We start from the raw sequence: 21802 nt of genomic DNA, 5'->3' as shown, positions 1-21802 counted from the left end.
TAAAGGTTAAATAAAACTTGCTCAGCCAGGAGCACTTTGGGGGAAGCATCTGCGCTTCCTGGCTATAATGCCCACGCTGACCGCACGGCTTGGCGGTTTGTTTCTGCTCCCTGGGTTTCTGAGATCTCTCAGCCTCTCTCTGTAGCTCAGGCCACATCCCAGTTCCTTGTCTCTCTCCAGATCCCAGGGTTGGGGGCGGGGTTCAGAGTGCCCATAGGCTGCTGGAGCCTTCATCCTTCTATCCCTGGCTGGGTTCGTAGTCAAGGAGACCACTTTTCTCTGTTGGCTTTCCAAATGCTGCTGGGGCAGCTACATGTCTGTGAGAGAGCTGAATGTGTGTTGGAGAAAGAGAGGGAGAGTGAGCAGGTGAGAAAAAGAAGGACAGAGGCGCACACGTGTGCACCTGCGGCAGGAGGCGGGGACAACGAGAGAAGCACGCATGAGCATGCGCAGAGGTGGGGCGACCGAGAAAGAGACAGAGAGGCAGGGAGACAGAGACAGGGCGCTGTGATGGGATGGGTCCAGACTGGGAGATGGTGAAAATAAGCTGGCAGGCCTGCCTTCTATTATAGGGCCAGATAGAAGTGTCTCCCAGCTTGCCTTTCTAAAGACACGGCTGACGACGTTGGATTCTGCATCTGCTTCCCTCATCAGCAATGGTCCTGGAGGTGAGGCCTCTTACTTCTGGGATAGGGTCATCTCAGACTCTGGTTAGGTGAGAAAGCCCCCACCCGACCCCAAGTGGCAAAATCTATCTCTGCCATTTCATAGCCAGCCTTATAGATCCCAGGCTACCCCAATCCGCTCCAACTGCAGCCTACAGGAGGGTGGGCATGTAACCAGGATGTCAGCCCATCTTCCTCCAAATCATGTCTCTCAGCCGTGCTGCTCCTACAGCCTGCTGGGCCCCAGGCCACCTTCAGGGGAGATTGACCTCAGGTATCCCAAAGAGACGGTGAGGCCCACAGTGACACTATTAAGCTGGGCCTAACAGAAAAGCCCAAGTCAAGGGAAATGACGTAGGCAGCCACAGGTAGCCTCACAGAGGAACCAAAGGAGAAAGGTCAAAGGGTCACATAGTGAAGAGCTGGCAGGATGCTGAGGTCGGTGGTCAGAGCTGGGAACTCCTCTGGAGAAGGAAGTGAGGGCTTAGCAGGGGCCATTAACAATCTAGCTGACACTAACCAGGAATGTGACCTCCAAGCTTCGACTATAACAAATGGGCCCAAATCCAGCCCCCGGATGGTCTAGGAGTTTTAGTAAAATCACAAAGGCAGTGGTAGCTGGCAAGGCTGAAAAAAAAAAATATATATATATATATATATATATATCCCCAGGGTATTTGGTTGTTTGTCACGGGGGGGGGGGGGGGAGAATGGGGGGAATGGGGTCACCTCCTCCTTGTCTCAGCCCCATGCTGCAGGTCTCTTGCCATCAGGTGCCGTCAGGGGCTGGGGAGCTCAGCTGTCTCTGACTCCTTGGGGACCTATTCTCATTCTGTTTTACACCCCGTCCCCCAAAGAAGAGCAGGGTTCTGCGGCTCTCCCAAGATCTGCTTGGGGTTCCCCACTTCACAAAGGCTTGCTGGTGAACCCACATGTAAACCACAGACAAGAATTGAGGCCACTAGGCCGGGCACACACACACACACGCGCGCGCGCGCACATAACTGGAAGACATTAATTCTCAGCATGGCACATGTTGTACAGTTGGCACCCTCCTCTCCCAAGGTCACTCTCGATAGTGGAGGAGAACCCACCAAGTCACCATGGTCAAAACCACAGGAGTAGGTCCACCCTGCACATTGGGTGGCTGGGCTCCGCCCACTCCTTACCATCTCCCTCTTACCCAGGTTCTGTCCGTTTCTGGAGGCTCTTTAGTGGGTGTGGCCTCATTGCAGACTTCACCCCGGTAAGTTGGGGGAACAATCAGGCAACCTTCTGGCTGTGGGTTTGCTTTACTGTTGCTATTGCTTGTTTGCTGTCTGACCCTAGCCTAGGCACCAGGACGCTCTGCCGGGTTCGATTCTTTGCTTTGATATCTTCCTGACATTTCTAAGTGGCTGAGGTTGAGTTGTTGTTTTTGTTTGTTTGTTTTGCTTTGTTTTGTTTTTTGAGACAGGATTTCTCTGTGTAGCCCTGGCTGTCCTGGAACTCGCTCTGTAGACCAGGCTGGCCTCGAACCCAAGACCGACCTACATCTGCTTCACGAGTACTAGGACTGAAGGCACGCGCCGCCACCAGAGTTACCTTCTTATGATCTTTGCCTTTGATATTTCTCAGTCCAGAGAAAAAGCCCAGGTGAGCAGCATCGTGGTGACAACAGGAGACACTCTTGTCTATCTGGCGGACCAGCACGGCTTTATCCATGTCTACGACGTCCAGGAGTATGGCCTCCGGGGAACAGAGCTGCGGGCCCCCAAAGGTACGCAATGAATTTCTTCTTGTTAAACCCTAGATAAGATTGCTTTAGATCCTGTGAGATGTTCTTATGGGAAAATTAAATTGTCCCAGGTAAAGGGATTACTCTTAAAGCTCTTGGAAAGTAGAATCTCAGAAACTTAAGTCTCCTGAAAACGTTTGATGTCAGCAAAGATGCAGGAGCGGGGCATCTGTCAGCACCAAAGGGGAGTTGATCGCTTGCTGGCGATTGAGGGGCACATTGACAACCTGTGTCGAATGATGCAAGTGGCATTTCTACTTGTAGTGATTTGGCGAAGGAAGTGACGAAGGTGCACAGAGATTCACTTGCAAGACTGTGCAACAACAGGTTATTTATCAGAGAGAGAGACTACATAAGGACTGGAGGTTGTACTTCTAGCACTCATAAAAAAAACCAGGTGCAACACACACACACACACACACACACACACACACACACACACACACACACACACGTCCTGTGTCTCCTAAGAGATGATTGGTGGCCATGATGAACACGCCCCGCCCCCACCCCAGGCAAGCTGGCTAGCTAGATTAGAGTCATCAGTGAACGCCAAGTTCAGCTAGAGACCCCGCCTCAGTAAATTAAGTGAAGAGCAAAGGAAGCAACACAGACGCCACCAACCTCTGCTCTTTACATCTGCACGCCTGTCCCACGCACTCGCAAACATGCCAGCACGCTGTGTACACAGACACATCAAATAAAACCACTGAGGGAAGTCGTCGTGTAAGCATGTTACATTGGTCCTGTTTCATACACTTTCAGAACTGGCATGGGGAAGCCGAGGGTCTTGCACATAGTAGGTGCTTGGTGCTCACTTAGGGAACTAAAGCAGGAAGAACACCACCACCACCACTGGGCACGCGACCTTACTGGACTCCTTTCTCTCTTTTCACTTAGCCGTGACGTCCTGGAGAGCTCACGTCAGCGTGGTGACATCGTGAGTGCCATCCTTTTGAAGGGTTCAGTAATCTATACAAGAAGGAAAGCAACTGTTTTGAGTTTTGGGGTCACATCAGTCCTTTCAAAATCCCTGTGAGAGGGCTGAGGGAGGAAAACCGCTTTTCCATTCTGCTCCAGATGAAACAGGAGGGTGTGGAGTAGAAAGGGGGAGGTGTTGGGGGCTGGGCTGGTGCTGCTGTGTATTCAAAGGCTAAATACTGGCCCCAGTATTTAGATCCAGTTGCAACCGGATCCTGCTGTAGATTCTCACGCAAGGCAAATTACTCCGTAAACTTTGCTCATCTTATTCTCTGACTGGGTAAATAAAAATGACCTACAACTAATTACTGGGGAGAAGAGAGGTAGGCAGAGCTTTGGTTACTTGGATGGGGGGGGAGTCACGGGTAGGAACCACGCTGCCGGCCTGGAGAGAGAGGGGAGAAGAAAATGAGAGATCAAGAGGTCTTTTTAGATGGGATGGGCCAGGAGCTTGTGGCTGGCCGACAGAAGTGCTCCCTGAGGACAGGCACAGTCCGCTGAGACTCAAACAGTGAGCGACTTGGGCAGTACAGCCGAGAAATACCCAGTTTGGTGAAGAAAAACAGCTCAGTGGTAATCATCCAGTAATTGTGCTGAGGTTAATTAAATACATTGAGAGGACTCTGCCTTGATTATTGAGGAGTACAGAGGGGGTGCTGGCTGGGTCATAATAAGAACTAACGGAGTTATTAATAACAATTATGAACACACATTGGCCTGGTGTTCCTCTGCACATTTATGAGCTCAGTTGGTCTGGATTCACATGAGGCCTGAAAGGAGTGAGTGTTGAGATGCGGGGGTGGGTGGGGGAAGTGCGGGAGATGGGGGAGGATATGGTTTTCACCAGTTCATTTTTTCTGACCGCTTGCTCTTCCACCCAGGCTGATCACCTGTAACTTGGTTCCCATCCATCCCACTTGATACCCTGGGGGTGGGCCTGGGATTCTGGAAGGAGCACAGTGTGAGAGGGAGGTGAAGGAAAAAGAGTTTAGGAATGAGTCTGGCTTCTCTCTTCCTTTCATTTGGATCCGATGTCCCTTTCTCACAGAGCAGTTTTGTCGAATCTCCTTCCCCCTTTTCTCTTGCTAGTCTGCAGCTGATAGAGGAGGACAGCGTCTTGCTGTCATCTTCCCTTGACTGCACTGTGCGCCTGTGGAGCTGGGACGGGGCATTCATAGGTAAGGCCTGCCTCTGCTCAGTTCAGGGCCCAGGAGCCAGGATGTCCAGGCCGCTGTAACAGAGTGGCATAGACCGAGTAGCTTAATGAAAAGTTATTTCTTCTGAGTTCCAGACTTTGGCTCCAGGATGGCAGTCCCCACATGGCCTGAGGAGGAGTTTGCTTGGCTTTCAGAGCACTGGCCTCTGGATCTACACGTGAAGGAGGTAGTTCTCTCAAGTGGTCTCTTAAAACAGGAACACTAATAGCATTAAGTCTTTAAGTCTTTTTTTTTTTTTTTTTTTTTTTTTTTTGGTTTTTTTCAAGACAGGGTTTCTCTGTATAGCTCTGGCTGGCCTGGAACTCACTCTGTAGACCAGGCTGGCCTCAAACTCAGAAATCTGCCTGCCTCTGCCTCCCCAAGTGCTGGGATTAAAGGCGTGTGCCACCACCGCCTGGCATAATAGCATTAAGTCTTATGACCTTATTTAAAGCTGATTACCTCACCAGGTAGTCTTCCCCTACATTACTTTCCCCAAATGTAGTCTTTTGGGGAAGTGAGGGTTTAGGCTTGAACATACACATTTTAGGTAGCTATGATTTGGTCTATTAACATAAAATCAGCTTCTTGTATCCAAAACTAGAAAAAAAAAAAAACAAAGACATTTGAACTCATTGAAATCAGTTGTCACTTCAGGAAGGAACTTTTTTATAATGATCATATTCAGACAGAGACTTTCAGCTACATGGTGGGCAAAGACCTGGCATGTATGTATCATAGCGACAAGAGTAGCCTAATTCTGCCAGGCAGCGGTGGCACACGCCTTTAATCCCAGCACTCTAGGAGGCAGAGGCAGGCAGATTTCTGAGTTTGAGGGCAGCCTGGTCTACAGAGTGAGTTCCAGGACAGCCAGGACTACACAGAGAGACCCTGTCTCAAAAAAAAAAAAAAAAGAAAGAAAAGAAAAATAGCCTAATCCACTACTTAGAAAGATGGTGACCCACATTGGGCACAATATGTTGTAATAAATATTAAATAATCCAGTGTGGGGGTTCTACACGTATTTTAAAAAAAATTAGAAATGAAATTCTTCAGCCCAGTTCAGCAGGAAGCACTCATAGAAAATCATCGTCCCAGTCCCTTAAGTTGGGTTGTCTAGTTTTGGTTATTTTATGAATTATAGATGTGCTGTCATTTTAAGGGATAATCTGCAAATATTGTAGTTTTGGACAAGAAGAGATTAGAAAGCTTAGACTCGGAGATTTCTGTCTTTCCTCTTCTTTATCCTTTCCTTCTTAGGTAAAGGGAAGGGGCTGAAAAGAAAAAAAGGGGTTTAGAGTAATATAATACGAAATTAGACAGCTAGGGAAGGAGAAGACACCGCCATGGGATAGAAGAACGCTCAGAAGAGAACAGAGAGCCGCCATGGTTAGCTGATCCATAAAAACCGCCATGTGGGCTGGCCAATTAGAGCTATGAGCAGCCAAGATGGGACCCAGTACGTAATAGCGTGGACAGGAGGCAGATTCTCACAGCGTGGAGGGTAGGCAGCTGCCCAGCTACTGTACCGCTTAAAGCATATTAAAATATCAAGGTTGCGTGTGTGTCTTTCATCCAGGAACATAACCACTCTAAGGCAGGTAGAAACCCCCGAGTCAGGATTATCTAATATTTATAACAACAGAAAGACTGTATGGCCTGTCTGAGTAGGACGCTTTGACCTCTAGCTTGAGTTTCTTGAAATAGATCTGTGTCTGGTTGAATTTGTCTTTCAAGTTCTTAGTACATTATTGAGTAGCCTGTACCTACATGGTAGGAGGCTTTCTAGGATTCTCTTTCAAGGGTTACTTGTCCTATAATTGCTTCCTATAAAGCTATGGGGGGTGGAGGGGGTGGGGGAACTGCTTTTTCAGAAGTCCTGAGTTCAATTCCCAGCAACCACATGGTGGCTCACAACCATCTGTAATGGGATCCGATGCCCTCTTCTGGTGTGTCTGAAGACAGCTACAGTGTACTCACATAAAATAAATAAATTAATTAATTAAAAAAAAAAGCTACCAGGGAATAGCTCGACTGAGGTAGCCTTCCCAGTCTAAGGAGGTCTGCCCATGTTAGCAGTACGCGTCACTCTGGTCAGAAAGCAGGTCACCATTTCCCGATGTGATCTACGTGATACTTATTCATTTACCTTTATTCCTCCAGGGACCTTTGGGCAGAATCACCCCTGGGATGTTTTCACTCCTGACTCCTGGGGTCACCCAAGAGTCCCATTTGAGATTCTGACAGACCCTTGGAGCATGCCCACCCACCTGCTACTGGAAACAGATGTTCCGGCTGGACGCTCGGGAGGACGGCAGGAGGAGGACCCCATGACAGAGAAGGTCCTGTGTGAGGTTGGTGTCCGAACCAAACACTTGTGTTTCCTTTGTGGGTTCTCTGCTGATCAGCAGGATACATGCATAGGCTAAGAAAGTCAAAGCTTGATCTGAGGAGCCACCGCAACCAGACAAGGAGAGCGTGTCTCCTCCCTCCTGGGCTTTGGCACTGATTGGACAGGCAGGTCATGTGATCCATCTGCGAGATAAAGGACAGGATCTGGGGTCCTTTTCTCCTTCTGCCTACAGAAAGGCAGATTTCCATGGCAACACAGCAGCATGCTCCACCCTAGTGTCAGTCTGAGACGGGCAGACCCTGCACATTCAGCACATACTTCCTATTGTGAGATGCATTTAAAAGCATGTAATGCCAGGCAGTGGTGGTGTGGTGGTGCATGCCTTTAATCCCAGCACTTGGGAAGCAGAGGCAGGCAGATTTCTGAGTTCCAGGCCAGCCTGGTCTACAGAATGAGTTCCAGGCCAGCCAGGGCTATACAGAGAAACCCTGTCTCAAAAAAAACAAAAAAAACAACAACAACAAAAAAAAAAAAACAAAAAAACGCCAACAAAACAAAACAAAAAGGCACCTAATAACTGAGAGGTAGCTATGATCGGCTTAATGCCCAACTCCACGAGAATCAATGTCAGAGCAAGAGATTTGGAGAGGGCCCTGGGAGATGCAACCTTGATTTAAAGCTCCCATGAAATATATGCATTTCCAAGAAATGCTTGCCCTTTAATAAATTGAAAAGAAGGTCATTTCGTGAGCTATTGCTTGCCAGCTATGTCACAACTCAAAGCAGGATACCTGCTCTGCCAGCAGAATCATGTCTTCGGTTTTATTCTTGGCAGCCTCACAGAATACAGATCTCCCAGTATAACCTCACTACTGACTCCAGCTTAGAGCCCCAGAGGTGTTCAAAACAGAGACAAAGGATCCAGGCAGGCACGTGCCAGGAGCAGCTTCTGCCTCACCTGAAGCTCCTCGGCAGTCATGTTCTCAAGGTTATTGAATGATAGACACACGGCTGCGGTCTGGGGGAGACTCAGAACGTGGCACGCACTGCCGGCTGATTTAGAAACGCAGTCGTTTCAGCTAACATTCAATATGGAAAGCTCTAACGTATTCATTAATTCCGATAGACCCCGCAATTTAGCAAACTAAAGCTCAGGTGGAAGTGGGAAGGGAGAAAGGAGAAAGGGGGGTGTGGGGGGGGAATGATAAGGCCCCAGCCAGTTCTTAGTTCTGAGAGAGATCTAGGGAGAAATCAAAATTCAGGTTTAAGGGGAGGGAGAGGGGTGGGAAGAGTTCCGGGGGCACAGTGGGAGGAAGAGGAGACAAAGAAAGAAACGCGAAAAGTGAGGCAGGAAGAAGGATGAAGGCAGCAGGATGCTCAGCGCAACAAAATCAGGTTGCCATAATTAGTTCATAGTGTGCTGCTTGCTCTCCAAGGGTGAGTGAACTAAGTCTTCCTGAGTGACTTTGATTTTGTATAAGATGAGGGTCCCTCATGCCAGGGAGCTATGGCTGCCAATGATGTGACAACACCCGGAGCAGAAGCTGAGAGATCACAGCTAAAGACTCACTCAGAGAGAGAGCAATGGAAATGGGGTGGCACCCTGCAAGCCCCAGGCCAAGAGAGTGCACTAGAAATGTCACCAGTCTTTATACACTCAAAGCCCACCTCCAGTGACGCCCTTCTTTCAAGAAGGCCACAGCTCCTAAGACTCCCAAACAGCACCACCAATGGGAGATTGTCCTGGCTAGTTTTTTGTTGTTGTTGTTGTTTTGTTTTTGTTTTTTGTTTTTTGTTTTTTCGAGACAGGGTTTCTCTGTGTAGCCCTGGCTGTCCTGGAACTCACTCTGTAGACCAGGCTGGCCTTGAACTCAGAAATCCGCCTGCCTCTGCCTCCCAAGTGCTGGGATTAAAGGCCTGCACCACCACTGCCTGGCTGTCCTGGCTAGTTTTATGTCAACTTGACACAAGCAAGCATCACCTGAAAAAAAGGAACGTCAACTGAGAACATGGAAAATGTCTCCATGAGATCCAACTATAAGGCAAGCCTGTAGGGTATTTTCTTAATTAGTGATTCATGGGGGAGGGCCCAGCCTCTTGGTAGTGTGCCATTCCTGGGCTGGTGGTCCTGGGTTCTATAAGAGCTGGCCAAACCATGAAGAGCAAACCAGTAAGCAGCATCCCTTCATGGCTTCTGCATCAGCTCCCACCTCCAGGATCCTGCCCTGTTTGAGTTCCTAACTTCCTTTGGTGATGAACAGTGATATGTAAGTAAGTCAAAAAAACCCTTCCTTCTCCAACGTGCCTTTTGGTCACTGTGTTTCAACACAGCAATAGAAACCCTACCTAAGACAACTGGGTACCAGGAGTAGGTATTGCTGTGACAGACCTGACTGTGTTTGGGAAATTGTAATAGCACTTTGGAAATTTGGGCTCAAAAAGCCATTGAGTATTGGAAGCTCAGAATGTTGAGATCAGTGAAGACGATGGAGGCCTGATTTGTTTCAGAGGAAAGTTTAAAGATTCTGTCAGGGCCATTTGCTATTTTGCGTTGAGGATCTGTGGTTCCGGTTTAGCTAGGACTGAAGAATCAGCTGTGATTAAGAAGAGTCCAAGTTGGGCGGTGGTGGCGCATACCTGTAATCCCAGCACTCTGGGAGGCAGAGGCAGGCGGATTTTTGAGTTCGAGGCCAGCCTGGTCTACAAGAGTGAATTCCAGGACAGCCAGGGCTACACAGAGAAACCCTATCTCCAAAAAAACAAATCCAAAAAAACCCAAAAAAAAACAAAAGAAAAAAAAGAAAAGAAAAGAAGAAAAAGAAGAAGGAGGAGGAGGAAGAAGAGGAAGAGAAAGGAGGAGGAAGAAGAGGAGGAGGAAGAGGAGGAGGAGGAAGAGGAGGAAGAAGAGGAAGGAGGAGGAAGAAGAGGAAGAAGAAGAAGAGGGAGGAGGAGGAAGAGGAAGAAGAGGAAGAAGAAGAGGAAGGAGGAGGAAGGAAGAAGAGGAAGGAAGAGGAGGAGGAGGAAGAGGAAGAAGAGGAAGAAGAAGAGGAAGAAGAAAGAGGAGGAGGCCAGCGTTCTTGAGGGGAAATTTTCTGGAAAGTGTTGTTTCCTCAGGGTCAGCACACAGAAGCTGTGCTCAGAAGCAACAAAGTTTGTATACCTCATGCTGGCAGCCAAACTTGGCAGTGTAAGATCACTTAGGTGGTGCTGATTTTGAAAGCATGAAGGAAAGCGGCCTAGGCTTGGCAGTCGGTGGCAGGGCTGGAGTCTGTGACGAGAGCCCAGGAGAGGCTGTTGTTGAAAGTGCAGCCCAGTTTCAGCAAGGGACTCCAGCAGTTTTGGAGATGCCAGTACAATGGGATGACCACAACCAATAGCAGCAGGTGTGGAGGGGAACTGGCTTGAGCCTAGAAGACAAACTGTGTGTGTGGGCTTAGATTTGTCAAAACCTACTTTCATAAGAGATCTTAGACACTTCAACCCCTCTTAAAGCCCAGTTGACCAAAGGTAGGGGCGGAAAATGGTTAATCGGACAAGAAGGATGTGGACCTGTTTAGAAGTGGTTCCTTGGGGTGACCAAGCCAATTCAGCCAGTCACCAGGGTCAGGAGGGAGGAGGGAGGATTGAGAAGAAAAAGACAATTAGACAACGTTTATAAGATGACTGCAGCCAGTCTGAGGCTGACTCGGCTTTGCTTCTCTCCAGGCTGCTTTTATATCACTCTAGGTGCAGGCAAAGGTCAGTTCTAGGTCAAGGAACAAACAAGGCAATAAATAAAGTCCTGTGGTATTCAGGGACTTATCAAGATGATCAAGATCCTGAGTCTACTTCCTTGCCCTGGCCCTATGTCAAATTCCTGCCAAATGTCTGGAAGTGGCCCCAAGAGCTCTCCACATTGGGGCCATTCCAGTCTTCTTTGCTTGCAATCCACTCCACTAGCAAAACACCAAACACAAATAAGCAGCAGTAGATCAATCCAGAAGAAACCATGAGGCCCCACTGATGGTCATGAGTTGGTCAAAGTGACAAGAAGCAGCTGGAGCATCCACCAGAAATTCTTTGGTGTGCTTCTTTCTACAAAGTCACAAGCAAAGATCAGTGAAGAAAACAAGGCAAACCAAAGCCACTGTGTTGTCAGCAAAGGCCAGCAAGGCAAACCAATGCCCGAGTGTTGTCCACTGTCTGTTGGGTTATACTCTTTCCAAACATCTCGTGTCCTCTCAAGCAAACCAGCAAAACATCACATACTCTCACACCAGACATCTTCCAGAAAAATACTAAATGTCTGTTCTTAGCAAAACATTCTCTCAGGTGTCTGCTTCAACAAAACTTCCTCTCACAAGATAGCTCCATGAAGAATCTCACATGACACCATTGAGTCTCCAGCAAAACCAGAAATCCCCATTTCATGTGTGTGCAGAAGGGCTGAGCTAGAGGAGCAACTCAAGCCTTTGGAGGAGGCCAGAGGATTGGGCGTGAGCTCCAGATGTTAGATATTGAGCTTTTTATACTGTTGGAGATTGGTTTTGCTTTTATTTGATAGCGACTGGCTCTTCCTTCTTGAAGGAAGAAAGTATTTTGTTTATTTTTGATTTTGCAGGCACTCACAGTTGAAAGACCAAGTTCTGGGGGATGGTGGGTAGAAGCAGTCAGATGGGGCAAAGGTCACTGACTGAAGGCTTAAGGGTACTGAAATGCTTCATTAGCATGGGGAAGCATTTCAAGAATCTCAGGTGCTAGCTGAAAAAGGAAGTTGATCCTATAACCTAACTGAGGCTTTGTGATAGTCCTCAAGTAGAGATGGGCATTTGGGGTTTGGAACTCCCCAGACAAGGTCAGAGAAGGGGAAACCCTGCCAATGAAGGGAGTCTTCAGGTTGCACTGAGCTCAGAGGTTATCCAGTCATGGTGGACTTCAACCTTAATTAGCAGAGTTTTCCCCACACCTTTATATTAAGACTGGACAAGACAATCCAGTAGGAGTAAAAAGAGTCCCAAAAGCATGAAAAGAGTCGGAGACAGTCCCCCCCCCATTATTAGTAATACCACAAGAACATCATGGTACATAAATACAGCAGATATGCAAAAAAAGAGCCTATGTCAGATCCATACAGGCTTCTTGTCAGGTCAGCCTGTGAACCTGGTTAGCTGGTTCAGTGGGTTTTCTTGTGGTGTCCTTAACCACTCTGGTTCAGACAATCCTTCCTCCTCTCTTCTGCAGGGACCCCCTGTCCCCACCCCAGCTCTGCCTAATGTCTGGCTGTGCGTCTCTGCATCTGCTCCCATCAGTTGCTGGATGAAGACTCTTTGATGACAATTATGCTAGGCTCCAGTCTGTGAGTATAGCAGAGTATCATTAGAAATGAGTTCATTGGCTTCTCTTTAAATTGTCAGCCTTGTTTGATTCTATCTTACCCTAGGTTATCCAGCCTCTGGTTCCTGGCCTTCCAGACAGTGCCAGGCACAGGCCCCCTCTTGAGACATTCATCTCAAGTTGGACCGGTTATTGTCTGGCCACTCCCACAAGTTCTATGCCACCACCTTTACACCAGCACATCTTTCAGGCAGGACAAACTGTAGGTCGAAGGTTTTGTGGCTGGGGAAGACTGAGGGACTTTTAAAGATTGTAAAAAAATTTTTTATGTTGTGATGTTGATGTTAATGTATGATCCTGGGAATGAACAAGAAAGGAAAGATTATGGCTATGAATATGCTTGTATGTCAAGCTGACAAGGGGTCGATTGTCCTGGATAGCTTTATGTCAACTTGATACAAGCTAAAGACATCTGAAAGGAGTGAACTTCAATTGAGAAAATGTCCTCATAAGTTCTGACTGTAAGGCATTTTCCTAATTAGTGATTGGTTGAGGAGTGATGCCACCCCTGGTGTTAGTGGTTCTGGGTCTACAAGAAAGCAGGCTGGGCAAGCCCTATGGAGCAAGCCAGTAAGCAGCATCCCTCCCAGGCCTCTGCGTCAGGTCCAGCCTCCAGGTTCCTGCCCTGGTTGAGTTCCTAGCCTGACTTCCCTTGTTTTGATATGGAAATCTAAGCCAAATAAACCCTTTCATCCCCAGTTTGTGTTGGTCATGGTATTTCATTGCAGCCACAGAAACCAAAATAGAAACAAGACTATGGGGACATCTCATTCAAAACACTACAAAGTTGCTTCTAAGTTAAAACAGACGGAGAACAAAACTCCAAGCCCTTACGCAGCATATTTGGACCAGAGATCCATACTTTTTTTAGGGTTTTTTGTTTGTTTGTTTTGTTTGTTTGTTTGGTTTTGGTTTTTTGGATTTGGTTTTTTCGAGACAGGGTTTCTTTGTATAGCCTGTCCTGGAACTAAACTCTGTAGACCAGGCTGGCCTCGAACTCAGAAATCCGCCTGCCTCTGCCTCCCAGAGTGCTGGGATTACAGGCATGCACCAGCACCTCCTCGGCAGATCCAAACCGTTAAAGTGCACAAGACAGTATTTCATTGTTGTTTGTGAGTGGAACCTGAGCTCCAGTTTGTTAGTCATGTGATCTCCCACAGTCTTAGGCAATCTAGAAGTTTCTTTCCAACCTTAAAGACTATGCGCTTGTCTTGAATTTTCTGGTCACGAAAAAATTACTGTGTTCCTTGGACTCTGGAGGTTGATAGCGCCTCTTCCAAGAGGGCCAAGAGATTTCATACAACTGTAGTCCAAGTGAGCTGACTAGGTGCTAAGAAGAACTCACAGGAAAACGCCACAGACCAGCTGGTCCTGGGATGCGGCACAAAGGCTCCATGGGAAGCTCTATCCTCCGGTCAGTTCAGCCAGCCTGAGTCTTGTTGTAACAGGGAAAAGGCACGTGGTGTCCCCCGCCGTTGGCTCTTGGTCCCTGTTACCAAAGTGGTCATTGGCTTCTGCACTCATATCTCTGTCTTCTTCCTCCAGACTGAAAAGAGCCATAGCCCTCCCTCCCCAGAAGGCACCGTTGTTGAAGCAGAGGTGAAAGCAGATAAAAGCTGTCGGGCTGCTGCGGTTTACCATGGCAGGTCAGTCTGGACAATCCCGCGGGTCAAAGGAACCACCCTCTCCCTCAGCCCCACCCCAAAGAATGCATCAGGCTGAGGTCTGCAAGGCCTCTGTTTCCTACATGTGCTATTTGTCTCAAATAAACTATATACTCACAGGAGCCCCCAGCCTGTGAGCATAACTGAGGTAATTACTCAAGTGTCACCCACCGAGCATCTTACCTACGTGATTTAACCCCCTCAGAATTTTATCAGGCTACCACCCATGACCAAGGCCCGTCTGTTGTCTTTGCCAACAGCTCTGTAGCCGGTGTTTCTAGGAGGCAGTGAGTGTGGCCTCATTGTCTCTCACACAGGTGCCCTATATAGCCCTTCTGTCTCCCTGAGTGCCTGGGGCCCCACGGCTACCTCAAAGCCCCAGAAGCACTCCAGGTCCCTATGCACTGGGACATGGGAGGTTCTAGAGAAGCAGAGTGTTCCTCCCCACCCCCCCCCCCCAGTTCCCTTGAGATGTTCCTCTCTAGGTCTTGGTCACCAAGAGACCCAAAGAAACAGCCCCTTCCATGTCTCTGATGCTCCCCTCACCACAGAATTTAGGTTAAAATGCCTGATGTGGGGTAGCTCTATCCTCACCGTGTTCATCAAGAGCCCAGGTTCCTTCCCTGGACAGACAGACAATTTCAGTCTGCACAGTATCTAACAGTAAAGACAGCTACAGAAATTTCCACCCACCATGACGCCTCATGCCAGAAGGTGTCTGGAAGCCATAAATCCAAAGTTCATCTGGGTTAAGTAGGTAATTTATGGGAAAACAACATAGACTTGGAATTTAGCAAACACGAGTATGAATCATTTCAACTTCCTGTCTGTATACTTGAAGATGTCCCAAGAAGGCATGGGATTCAGTAAGATGGCAGATGGGATGTGAGTTGGAGACTGGAAACGGGAGGCCCCTTCCCTGTCCAACACCAGTAGCATCTCCACCTGCCAATTGGGTTAGCAAGGTGGCCAGCAGCTGCAGACTGAGCCCTGGTTTTGTGTTTTGTTTCCGTTTTTCAAGACAGGTAGTTGGCTGTCCTGGATCTCACTCTGAAGACCAGGCTGGCCTCAAACTCACAAGAGATCCTCCTGCCCCTGCCTCTCAAGTGCTAGCATATTAAAGGTGTGGACCACCTCCACCCATCCGAGCCCTGTACTTTGTAAACCTCCACAGGTCCTCTTTGCTTCCAGTTTCCTCTCTGACACTGATGCAGGACAAGAGGCGGGAGAAGGTCCAAACGGTGTTAACAATGGAAGGGAGTTAGCTCTAAATTTAGCATTGGGTCTGACTCTGTGTTTGCTTACCACAGGAAAAATGAGCAGGCCGTGAAGGAGAGGCCCTGGGGGGAGGACAGAGGGGGCAGTGGGCCTGCTGGGTGGGTCCCAGCCCATCCACCCTGGTGGTTGTTGGGTATATTTTAAAATGCATGCCTTTTAAGGCAGGAAGCATTAGATATGATGCCCACATCCTATCAGGCCATTACGATTTGCAGCGTGAAGACTGCACATCCATTCCCCCGTCTTTGGACACTCAATGCGCCATAAATGAACTTTGATTTCTGCCTTTACAAAAGTGAAGCAGACCTCTGCAAGGCGTGGCAGCGCAGCATTCTTCCCAATTTCTAGAATTTCCCCCAAACCATCCTTTATCCCCAGTTCTCTATCATCCGCCAGCGGAGCCTTCCGCCCTAGCAAAGGCTTCTTAGTTTTTCTCATTATCCTCACAACTGGTGTAATTTTCGCTTTGTTCAGATAAATTTGTAGTCACAATCAAGTGTCCAAGAGGCATGGGCAGGTGTGCAAACACACACAGCTGGCTCTGGCTAAGCGCCTACCTCTCCTGGTTGGGTAGAAGGCTACCGTTGCTGTCGGGGGGGAGGAGGGGGGCATCCGCGGGGTTGATGAGCATTTGCAGGAAGGAGATTGATGGAGTCGCTCAGACCACCCGGTCCTTTTAGAAAGCATCTACTGCAGTGATTCTGTATGTAACAGATTCTCTGGAAATCAAATCATGTTTTCCTTGTGTACTTGGCTATACGTAGAAAGCCAGAGAGATCCCTGGTAGGGAAGATCAATCTACAACCGCCCCTTTCTCCACGGTGACAATGAGGCCCACGTGTGGATCTCCCACCCGAGGACATTTAGGCAGGAGATTCAGTTTTCGGTATATCACGGGAGACACCCCACTGCGGATCGCTACAGAAAAGGAAACTGAGGCTCAGGGAGGCCATGCTGCTAGCCTGAAGTTAAATCACAGAGAGGGCCTAGCTGTTCTTTAGCTTTCCTGCTGCAATCCTCTGAGACCAAGCCTTGGGCATTGCTGTGACCATAAAAAGAAAACACAGACTGTACCTGCTTTAAACACAGGGATGCCTTGGGCGAGTGGCAGATACTTGCAAATCAAGCATCCACACGCCTGCAGGGTGCCGCCCCAGGGTTGGCGCAGGGGCAACTCGCTGAGGAGCTTGTTGCCTGGGGTCCCTTTAACGTTTAAACAAAATGATGGGAAGGTGTCTGGGAGATGTTGCTTCCCTGGCTCAGCAGGGTGAGGCGAGGCACCGGAATCCTTTCCAGAGAAATGGTACCAGGGAGGTAGGTGAGCCCGCAAGGATGTGCACAGAGTAACGGGAGAAGCAGAATAGCTGTTGGTAGAGAATGCAGGCCAGGCCAGAGAACAAGGGACCAAGATGGCGGCAGAGCTCCAGAGACAAACCGTGTTGTGGGAAGCAGGGTTAAGTACCCCTCATTCCCCCGGAGCATTCCAGCTCTTGTTGAAAATCATCCCGCGTCACAATATGTGTTGGGGTGTACTCTGTGGCTACACACCCACAAACAGAGAGGAGTCTGTCCTGAAAAAGTTAAGACAGGTTGCCAGCCTCCATTGCTTCATTACGCAGCTTTTGCATGATGGGAGGAGCATGAGGCATCATGGGAACATTGGTGCAGGGGATGATGGGAGAGTGTTTGGAGAGACGGTATTCAGTGCTGACGCCTGAGATAATAGTGGCAAAATGACAAATACTGCCTGATTCCAAGGCACGAGGTACCCAACGCAATCAGACTCACCGAGTCAAAGTAAGATGGCTGCCGTTAGGGGCTGAGGAGAAGAAAATGAAGGGATGCTGCTTAAGGCCGTATACTTTCAGTTCGGTGAGGTGGAAGAGTTTAGAAGCTGACCATGGTGGAATGGAGGTGTAGTCCTGGCACTTGGGAGGCGGAGGCAGGAAAATCCGGAGTTCAAGGTCACCCTCAGAGTCTAAAAGGTCAGAGGTCAGCCTTGGGCAGTGTGAGACCCTGCCTCAGAAAACTAAAAGTTCTGGAAATGAACTATGATGGTGGTGGCACAGCAGTGTGAATGTGCGAAATATGTATTTGGTTCAGGTAACGTGTACAGTGTATTTAATACCACAATTAAAAATAAATGAGGTTTTGGGAGTGGGGGGGGGGGGGACCAAAAAGGTGACTCTGGTTAAGAGCACTTGTGGCACTGTTGGAGGACCCAGGTTCAGTTCCCAGCACCCACATGGCAACTCAAAACCATCTGTAATCAAACTCCACGGGGTCTGCTGGTCTTCCCAGGTACTGCACACACACACACACACACACACACACACACACACACACACGGTGCACAGACACACATGCAAGCAAAATATCCATACATGTGAGATTAAAAATATTTTTAAAAATTAAAAAAGTGCAGAGGTAAGAATATGAAAGAACAAAGTCCTTGGGGAAGAGAGAAGAGGAGGGGCCGTTCTGGCTTTAAGTAGTTCAGTGTAACCAAAGTGGTGTTGGGTTGTGGAAGCCATTGGAACAAGAAACGAATTGTAACAGGTGAGAGCAGTTGGCTCTCCAAGGTACCTAGAAGTGACCAGAAGGAATGAATTGGTGAGACAGTCCAAGGAAAGGGGTTGCACAGACGTATATTCGGAAGGCATGCTGGGGCACTCAGTGGGGAGGCTCTTGTGGTTGCTGGCCTTCAGACACCCAAAGATGCTCATACTTGTCCCCCACCCTGCCCTCCCCCACAGACAATCGTCAGCACGAGGAAAGCCCTGCTGGAAGATGCCAGAGCTCAAATGGCCCAGCATTTACCAGACCCTCCGGTGTCATGAGCTGGCCGGTGTGTCCGCTCTCCGGGAGAAGCCAGATCTGTCTGTTACCGGCTCTGACTTGTTCCCGGTTAGTTTCCACAGCCAGAAATGAGAAGCCAAGGACCTTGACCTCCTTGCTTGGCCAGTTCTTTCCTGTGTAATGGAAAGCTCTGGCTGAGATTAAGGCTTGGCCCCCTGAGGCACAGAGAAGAACAAGATGAGAAATGCTCTCAGCCCACGTGGGCTCATCCTGAAGCAATTAGAGCTGAAATTTCAGAGAACAAACCGGATTCAGAGTGTTCTTTCTGAATTGTCAGTGTCTCACTGGGTGGAGGGACCCAGAGCAGGTGGCCGCAGTGGCCCCCAAACAGCTCCTCCAACGGGCATCTACCACTTGGGGCATCTGCCGGGGTAGGCTGAGGACAGGAACAGCAGGGAGGCTGCTGTTAACAGAGAAGATGCTTGGCCAGTGTGCTTTTTGCCAGGGAGGCCTGCTTTTAGACAGATGGAGTTTCTCGTCAATTCCTAACAGAACCCTCGGAATAGACACTGTTTGCAGCCATCTTACCAACAAGGAAACTGGGGCTTCTAGATGTTCATCCACTTGCTGTAGGAGACAGAGATTGGGGGGTGGGGTGGGGGAGTGGCCTATTCTCAACCCCGATACTCAGGAGAGGCCAGGTGTGGCTACTAGGAGCTGCGGGTCAGTTCCTCTGTGATCAGTCAGTTCAGTAGGCAGATCAAAGGTAATGGTGACTATGCTGTCCATACTCAGTCCCCCCAACCCTTCCTGGGCTGCCCGTGACAGACCTCTGCAGACTGAAGTATGTTCCTGATCTTGAGATAGATTACTGTGCATTTTTCTGGTGTCGTTATAAGAGACATATGGGGATAAGGGGTGGGGGAGGAGGAGGAATCAGGGAGGAAGAGGAGTGGGGGAGGAGGAGTGGGAGTAAAAAGAGGAAGGAGGACTGGGGGGCGGGGGGGGGGGGGGGGAGAAGGAGGTAAGCCAGGTGGCTGGAAGAGGCAGCAGGATGCCCCTAGATACCTCACGAGCACAGTTCTGCCCACAGCTTGCCTCCACACTTCTGGTCTCCAGAGCTATGAGAGAATAAATGTGTTTGCAGGCAGCTACTTCGGCTACTGTGCACCAGCTGCAGGCCTAGAAAACGAATGCAAGCAGGCACCATGCTTTCTAGAGGAGCACAGATTCCCCTGGGGTACAGGGTACAGGGAGCACCTGCAGTGCTGAACCGCTATTTCGCTCCCTCACGCTGTTCACATTTCATGCATATGTCAGGCTCCTGGTAAGCTCTGGTTACTCAAACAGAACTAGAAGTCTACTCTTGTTTTCAAAGAGCACGCAGCCTGATGGCATAGAGATACATGTCTCTATGCTGTAGCATTATAAACAAGGGAGGAGGCAAGGCGGTGGGGTTGGGGGAGGGTCCCTGGGGAAGGAGCTCCTGAAGGGTGGTGATGGACAGGGTGGTGATAGACAGGTCAAGGTTGCCCTCCCATAATCCTGATCACTTCTGGGCCGACCCTGTGTCCTGGAACTCACTCTGTAGACCAGGCTGGCTTTGACCTCAGAAATCTGCCTGCCTCTGCCTCCCACAGTGCTGGAATTACAGGTGTGCGCGGCTATCGTGTAGTTCTTATTTTTGCCTTTGAAATCTCTTTTCCTTTGAGTGTGCTCAAGTTTTCCAGCACTACCTTCTGAGAAAGCGTTTCTCAACCAAGTCAGGTAAATGTACAACTCAGGAGACCCTCAGCTGTCAGCCCACGCTTGGGACCAGAAAGAACTGGTGTTTCTATGCTGCAAACTGATTCTCTAGACATCATTGGCACCTTCCAGCTCATAGAAGCACATGAACCAGAGACCGCCCCGGACACTCAACACTAAGACTGGTTCTCCACTGAACACCCAGCAGCCGTGTGGTTCCCCAGTCATGGAGAGGCATACTCATCCTGTCTCATGACTGTGTTGGTTTAGGAGGTCATGCTTTCAGACAGCACCAAATGGGACTATGCTTGTGTGTACAGTGTTGGCCACGCTGGGGTACTGGAGACACTAGGGATGGACAGGCAGGTAGGTCACTAGCTGTCATCGGACCCCTCTGGGTGCTCACTGTGCAAGTTGATACACTCTGCACTAATTGCTTTAGTAATCTTCAACCACGTGGAGGCAGGTGCTGACTTTACCGAGGGAACTGAGGGTAGGTCATGTGGACGATGGAAAACCACCAGGATCTCAATGAAGGTATATGAGTTATCAAGCAAGCATTTGGCAATCTTGTCCAGATCTTCCTCCCTCCCCACTCAGCTGAGCCCACCTCTGTTCTTTTGTTGTTGTGTATTTTACTGATCGTAAAGACCAACTCCAAGCACACTGGACAAGACTTAAGAGTTCACATGTTGGACATGCCAAGTCCTTCTAGAACTAGATAGGACCTATGATAGGCTGGCTCAGTGATGAAGACCACTTGTGCAATGGTCAGAGTGCAACGGTCACCAGCACCCAAGTCTCAGAGCCCCAAGTGCTGGGGAATTAAGGCCCTCTACTACCTTCCAAGGACAAGTGCTTGCCCTTGAAAGCATTTGCCCACACAGCATCTTTTTAAATCTTAGAACAGAGAGAAGCATAAGGTCCTAGGCGGTGCCCTCAGGGGTTGGTATCTCAGGGGACCAGACTTACTGCTCCAGGGAGGACTGTGGTAATAGAGCAGGACAGGACCAGCAGCTCCCAGTCTTTCTAGCTCCCCAACCCCCCACAGCAGCGATCTCTCCATCCCATCCTTGAGGGCATTCATCATTGAGTGTGCACACATATGGCTCAAGACAGGATTTCCCTGTATAGACCAGATTAGCCTGGAAGAGATCCCATCGCTCCTGCCTCCCCAAGTGCTGGGATTAAAGGCGTGCATTACCCTCCACCACCCCTGCACCTACCATGTTGTGATGCAGTCAGGGGAATTTCCTGGAGCTAGTGATATGCTAACTGTATTTAAGCTTCCAAAATGCACCTTTTTTTATAATGTGCCAACCCTTAGGCACTTTTGCTACAGCTATCAAAAATCGGCCAGCATGGCAGGAAATCTCCAGGATGGTGTCAGGACATACTAGGTGTTAAGCTTCCCAAGGTCCAAACCAAAGACTAATCTGGTCAGCCTCGTGTTTGGGTGAGGTCACCAGCTGGTGGCACTCTTCCAAGACCTAGCAGGAAGGTATTCCAAGGTGATACTGGGAGCAAATGGGTTTTTCCATCTGACCGAAGGTGAAGAATTTCCCCCTGCCACTTCCTCACAACCATCACGATGCCCTGCCCTAGGGAGCCACACTACCTGAGACCGAAGAACTCGATGTAGTAAGACCTTGAAAGACAAAAGAACTCAAAAAGATAACAAATATTTTTTAAACTGACTTCAGAACTCAAAGTTATCAATTTTTAATACTGGATAATACTTACAGGTTAACGTCTGGGTTTTTGGTTGTAGGGCACTGCAGTTGTACTAGCAGACCCACCCAGTCCGTCAGTCACCAGGGGACTGGGGCCAGGATGGTCATAGGTGCCAGAAGGGTTTTTGCAGGGTGGGACTCTGCGCTTAGGTTTTTCAATGTGGTCAGCAGGTATTGTTCTTTAAGATGGGACACCTTTCCCCAATGCCATCCCAAGTCCACGACAAAGCCGACAGC

The 21802-nt window shown here is 49.0% G+C and overlaps 1 protein-coding gene across 1 annotated transcript in view; it reads left to right on the top strand.

The window, feature by feature from the left end:
* The window catches only part of LOC127673084 (WD repeat-containing protein 49-like), a 49984-nt gene extending 31766 nt beyond the window's left edge, over positions 1–18218 (top strand). The window contains exons 11-18 of the mRNA XM_052168638.1: positions 573–668; positions 1853–1911; positions 2283–2424; positions 3343–3382; positions 4513–4601; positions 6783–6973; positions 13891–13991; positions 18044–18218. Of these exons, the coding sequence (XP_052024598.1) occupies positions 573–668; positions 1853–1911; positions 2283–2424; positions 3343–3382; positions 4513–4601; positions 6783–6973; positions 13891–13991; positions 18044–18218 (893 nt within the window). The remainder of the gene's footprint in view (positions 1–572; positions 669–1852; positions 1912–2282; positions 2425–3342; positions 3383–4512; positions 4602–6782; positions 6974–13890; positions 13992–18043) is intronic.
* The last annotated feature ends 3584 nt before the right edge of the window (positions 18219–21802 follow it).

This window comes from Apodemus sylvaticus, chromosome 22 (genome assembly GCF_947179515.1).
Source record: "Apodemus sylvaticus chromosome 22, mApoSyl1.1, whole genome shotgun sequence".
Taxonomy (NCBI): domain Eukaryota; kingdom Metazoa; phylum Chordata; class Mammalia; order Rodentia; family Muridae; genus Apodemus; species Apodemus sylvaticus.
This window is presented reverse-complemented; position numbering and strand designations above follow the sequence as displayed.